The sequence below is a fragment of the Galeopterus variegatus genome, unplaced genomic scaffold, assembly GCF_000696425.1.
Source record: "Galeopterus variegatus unplaced genomic scaffold, G_variegatus-3.0.2 Scaffold4794, whole genome shotgun sequence".
Classification (NCBI taxonomy): domain Eukaryota; kingdom Metazoa; phylum Chordata; class Mammalia; order Dermoptera; family Cynocephalidae; genus Galeopterus; species Galeopterus variegatus.
Window position 1 is genome coordinate 25,503 of NW_007730905.1, and position 5,668 is coordinate 31,170.

Consider the following 5,668-nt stretch of genomic DNA (forward strand, 5'->3'; position numbering starts at 1 on the left):
AGTTAAGTGCAATGTGTTTAACTGCATATGAGTGTTAGCATGTGCACATGTGCATTTAAGTATGATATGTGTAAGTGTGCATGCAAGCCCCACAGAAAGATCTGTCCTGATCTAAGAGGTGTGCAGAGTGTCTACAGGAAGCACGTGTGTGTCGTTCACCATTCAAGACTTGAACTGAGCCCAGAGCATGACCCCATGAGGGACTGCTGGCTTTGGGGAGAGGGCACGATGGGCCTTTGGCCAGACAGTGGCCCCCAGGGCTCGGTGTGGAGGCTTCTTGTTTGTCTGAAGCTCGTCGGGATAGCATGCTGCACAGCTGTGAGCACTTGAGGTCCTGGCTCTTCCCTGGAAGGGCTGCACCCTGCGGGGGGAGCCTGCTGCCTCCTCAGCAAGGGCTCTGCCATGGACAAGGTGGCCGCCAGCTGCCGGTGGGGAGGGTGCCACACAGGACCCCCACCCATGATGGCCAAGGGAGCCCACACCCAGGGCTGCTGCCAGGTGAAGCACGGCCAAGTCAGAAGCACACAACTGCTCAAGCCAGAAACTAAAACCCAGGCCCGGCCTGCGGCACTCTTCCTCAAGGACCCTGCGAACTCCACAGCGAACACTGCTAGAGGTGGAGTTCCCTGACCCAACGGGGCTCCCAAGTGGGCAGACTCCAGGGGTTTCGAAAGCACCACTCCTTCACGGGCATTCTCTACCCCTCCCGTCTGCGGAACCCATCAGCAAAAAGAAGCAAGGACCCTGCGAACTCCACAGCGAACACTGCTAGAGGTGGAGTTCCCTGACCCAACGGGGTTCCCAAGTGGGCAGACTCCAGGGGTTTCGAAAGCACCACTCCTTCACGGGCATTCTCTACCCCTCCCGTCTGCGGAACCCATCAGCAAAAAGAAGCGCGCATCGGGATGCTGCAGAGACTCAGCGAGAACAAACCCGGCTCCTCCATCCGGGCCGTTCTCACGTCTGGGATGCAGAGCGGGGCAGGACGCCGGGGCTCCTGATGGCTCCCGCAGGAGTGAGAACACAGAAGTGGCCCCGTGACGGGGAGGTCAGGGGACCTCTGCCGAGCCCCGCCCCGCCAGCCCACAGGGACCACCACACTCCTGTGTGCACAGAGCAAGTTTTGCCAGACCCTGGGGGGGTCGCCTTACCTTTTCCACAAGCTCCTGGTTTCTTCGATACAGCGCTTGCTTCTCCTCAATCCACTTCATATCCTTGGAAATGGAGAAATACATAAATTACTGCAGGACAAATTTATGAAGCCAACATTTAAACTGTGATTTGGCAGGAGAGAAAATGTCAACCCTGAAAGGATTCAACACTCAGCTTCTGAAATAACCACCTAATGACAGTTCACATCGCAGAGAGTGAAAACCTGTGTTTTTACCCATTTTCTTAGAGGGTCCTGGACAGTGAATAAGCAGAGGCAGTCCTGCTCCAGGAGGACCCCTCAGGGACCCTGCGTGTCACCCACGGACAGTACCCCCCGCCAGGTACCCAGCAGCACGTAGCCTGTGTGGACACCCCAGGGCCAAGGGACCCTGACATGCGGCCAGTGGGAGCTGGGGCTTGGCTGGAGATTGAGGGGTCTCAGGCTCAAGAGGAGGGCAGTCTCCTTAGGGTGGGCGTCCTGTCTCCTCCATGCTTGGTACTCATGGGCAGACTGGGCTCATGCTGTCACTGGGCATGTGGACGCCTCGCCGACCCGGCCTCAAGGCCTGACCTCGGGAGGAAGTTCTGTGTCCTCGGCATATCCTCTCCTGTCTGGAAACCCTTGGGTCCACCAGCAGCATTTCTGGTATAAGGCAGGTGTTGGGAGAAACCTGGTTTCCCCAGGCACGGGACTGCATCTTGGATTTACTCTCCCCAGAGTCCTCTGTGAGTTCCTGTAGAGCTTGAAGGATCCACCTCTGTGCATGAGGGAGGCGGCGTCCCCTCCTCCGGCTGGTTTCCCAACCACCCTGGTCGCCTTCTCCCTCCAGGAGAGGCGTGATGGTCAGGCAGACCCCTGCCTTGAGCAAGGACACCAGGGAATTCTGCTAGACCCATGTTCCCTCTGGGTTTTAGAATTTTTTATTGTGGTGTGATATATACACTGTAGAGTGTGCTAAAGCTGCTAATCCTCAGTGTGCAGCCGAGTCATCCCTACCCATGTACGCACCCATGTACAGCCGCCCTCCCAGCACCCTGCATGGGGGAGGAGGCCCCCAGACCCCCACGAGCGCCCCGGCGAGGCTCACCTGCCCCTGCTCAGCCAGCGCCTTCTCCAGGTCCTGTATCTGCGTCTGGGCTCTCTGTACTTCTGCTTGTAGCTGCTCGCGGGTCTGTAGGACGGAGAAAAGATACATCAAATTTTCTCTAAAAGCCAGGTGCACGCCGACAGGACCAGCTCACACAGATGGAGACTTCAGAGGATTGTCTGCCTTTGGCTTTGCTAATTGAGACGTGACCATTCCCTCCTCTGGAAAAGAGGCTTTCTAAGAAAGGAAGAACTTAAAGCTGGTTGGAAGCCAGTGATCTCACTTAGACCACAAGGGGGGAAGATCTGTAGATTAAGTCTGAGAACCCGTTAGGTAGAATCCTAGTTTACAGGATGAAACAGCCGAGGAGGCCCGAGTCTGCTCTGTGCTCAGCCCTGCCAGGTACCAGCAAGAGCGGGTTCGCTTTAGTCTCCTTGGGTGACCATGACACACACAGAGGGGCTTTCTGAGTGGATCTGCCCTTTGCTGGCCCTGGGTTTGCCGCCTTTTCTGCATTTTGGTTCCTTAGCCCACTTTCCCCAGAGCCTGTTCCATCTGGACTACAAGCCCTGAGCTTTACCAGGCAGCGCTGTGGGTGCAGTCCCTCCCGAGCACCACCTGGGCTTCCAGCCGGGGGCTGGGCTGCTTGATTTAATTTGCTCTTACAGGGTCCAAGCCACGGGGCATTTTACCCTCTGCCACCTCATGGGAACAGCTTTCAGGGCCAGTGGATGACAGTGTTTGCGGACAGCTGTGTACAGGGTCTGAGGGTCCATCATCTCGGGGAGAGAAGGACCAAATGAACGGCCTGTGGTGGTGCTCATGGAGCTCTGGGCCCCTTTGGGTCACATCCACTGGGTCCCAGCCCGCCCTCCCCGGCCTCTTCTCTCCCTCAAGAGGCTGCAGTGACAGCTGTGGAGGCTTCGGCTGGAGAATCCTGGAGCGGAGAGGGAAGTCAAGATAGTCCTAACCCTCCGTTTCCAGACGGGGAGGCTGAGCCCTGGGAGGCCATCGGCCACCCACAGTCTTGGGACCACGTAAGAGACAGGCCCACACCCACGCCCGTGTCTTCTCCTATCCACCTCCACAGTACTTTCACTATCTGTGTGGCTTCCTCGGCTGGCACAGTGACAGGTGGCAGTTCCAATTCTAGTTCAGAACCAGGCCGTGTGGGATCATCAGTGGTCTATTTTCTTCATTAATCTTTCCTGTGTTTTCCAATTTTTAAGTGATCACGTGGTACTTCTCTGCATCAGATTTTCCTCTGATTCTAAATGACATCCAAAAATCTTTTAAATGCAATTTGGTCATTTTCACTCTCCAAGCAGAATCTTCTAAGTTCATTGCCTTTATGTGGCTCCCAATCAAATGTCTCTGAAAAAAGGGAAGACGGGAGTCTTCCTCCAGCTCTTCCAGCTCCCAGGTGAGACTGGCCACGAGGACGGTGGTCTCTGCTGTGAGGCAGAAGGCTCGGCCTGTCACGCCCTTAGCCACCCTGGGCCACTGGGCTTTACGATGCTCTGAATGGAGACTTTGCCTGACGTTTTCCTTTCTCCAAGGATTGTGCAAAAATTAAGCCCAAAAAGTCAAAAAGGGAAGATTTAAAGTCCCCTGTTATGCAAATAAATATCTCTGCATTCTCATCTCCACCTTTCAAGCCAGAGGAGGGGAAAGTCGCCACACACCCCCACGGTGCGTCTCGGCTGCACCCACCCGGAGCAGCTGGAGCAGCACAGCAGGGCGAGACCTTGCTCAGTGGAATGCCCAGGGAGGCAGGGGAGGGGGGAGCCCAGCCAAGTCACCAGGGCAGGCAAAGGTGACACAGGGTGAGGCTGGTAGCTCCCCTAGGGCAGCCAGGATGGACAAACGGGGTGGGGGTGGGGGCGGTCCTCTGCCGACACTGTCCCTGGTCCCCAGGACCATGCCCCACCCAGCCCAGTCAACCAGATGATGGTGCTTCTTGTCCTGCGGGGTGTTTAGGGGTGCGGCCCACTGGGACCCAAGACCCCTAGCTGCCCGCTCAGGAGAGCCCCTCACCTCCACGGGGCAGTGCCTGTCTCCCTACATGGTGCACGAACCACAGTTCCTATAGTGGCTTCTCCTCCAAACCTACGGGGAGGGTAGGAGGCGGGGGTTTCGGTTGGAGCAGAGAGGGGACCCCTCACCCACAGGCACCTCCTGCACGGCCTGGTGCCTGCACTCCCGCAGGCGGCCAGCAGAGGGCGCCCTCCAGCCCTGCATTTGGGCCTCTCCCGGATACTGACGCTCCGGGCAGGTCCTCAGGGAAGGAGGGACAGGAGGGGTCACCGTTGTTCCGGCCAGCAGAGGGCGCCCTCCAGCCCTGCATTTGGGCCTCTCCCGGATACTGACGCTCCGGGCGGGTCCTCAGGGAAGGAGGGACAGGAGGGGTCACCGTTGTTCCCGGCAGGACAGCCCCACAAGGTGCGAGGCACGGGATAAAGGCAGGCACAGTGTTTGAGCTCAATATTTGTTGGATGAATGAATGATCTCAGCCAGTTTCAGAACCTGAGCCCAGATGCTGCCCCTGGTTCATCGCGTGCCTTGCAGTTACAGGAAGCTCCCCGAGAGCATTGCTGGCAGGTTTGGAAGGAGGGTGACTTCATCTTGGGGTGCTGCAGGTCCCATACCCACCAGCCACGCCCTCGGCAGGGACACATGCAGCTCAGGAAGGTTCCTCACTCACACCTGTACCTGGCCCTGCTCTGGGCAAGTTCCAGCCGAGCCTGGGGCAGACCTGCAGCAGCGGGCTTGGCAAACGCTAGTTTTTAATGGCCTCAGTGAGCATCACTCAGGACCAAAAGTAACTGTGGGACAAAAGAGCTGCGACCCCGAAAGGTTTGGCGATGCAGAGTCCCTGCCAGGGACACGGGGGTCAAGCGGGAAGGAGACCAGCGGGAACCGGAACGTGGTGGAATAGAAGTCATTTAGACCTTAACTTCTCGCTCTGCATCCAGCGTCCCTCCGACCTGCTCCTGCAGCAAGGCGTAGGCACGCTGCAGGGCCTGGTACTCCATGGTCAGCTGCCGGAACCTCAGCTCCGTCTCCTCCTTGGCCATGCCCTGGAGAGAGAGGTGCAGCGTTAGCACAGGGCCTCGGCACCGCACCACTGCCCGACGGCTGGGGCACCCGGGCTTCCTATTCTCTCCAGGAAGACGGAAGGGACTGGTCTTTCTAGTAGCTTGAGGGAGGAGCCGTTCTTCAGTGTGCAGGGAGGGGACAACCACATGGGGGCTTGGTGCTGTTTGGAGAAAGATTTCCCTGGGAAGGTGAGTCCTGAGTCCCTGGGGTGGAAGGCTGAGCCGCTGCACCCTGACCAGGGAGAACCTCATGGGCCAGAGGCTGGGGCCAATGGCTGTCCTGGGGCTCCCACTCGCCAGCCAGGCTGCCCTGACCCGGCGGACCCGCCA

General features: G+C 58.1%; 1 protein-coding gene across 1 annotated transcript in view; it reads right to left on the bottom strand.

Annotated features, from left to right (window-relative positions):
• The window catches only part of JAKMIP3 (Janus kinase and microtubule interacting protein 3), a 65,729-nt gene that overhangs the window by 25,167 nt on the left and 34,894 nt on the right, over window positions 1-5,668 (bottom strand). The window contains exons 12-14 of the mRNA XM_008588373.1: window positions 5,192-5,320; window positions 2,241-2,324; window positions 1,152-1,214 (exon numbers count right to left, since the gene is read on the bottom strand). Of these exons, the coding sequence (XP_008586595.1) occupies window positions 1,152-1,214; window positions 2,241-2,324; window positions 5,192-5,320 (276 nt within the window). The remainder of the gene's footprint in view (window positions 1-1,151; window positions 1,215-2,240; window positions 2,325-5,191; window positions 5,321-5,668) is intronic.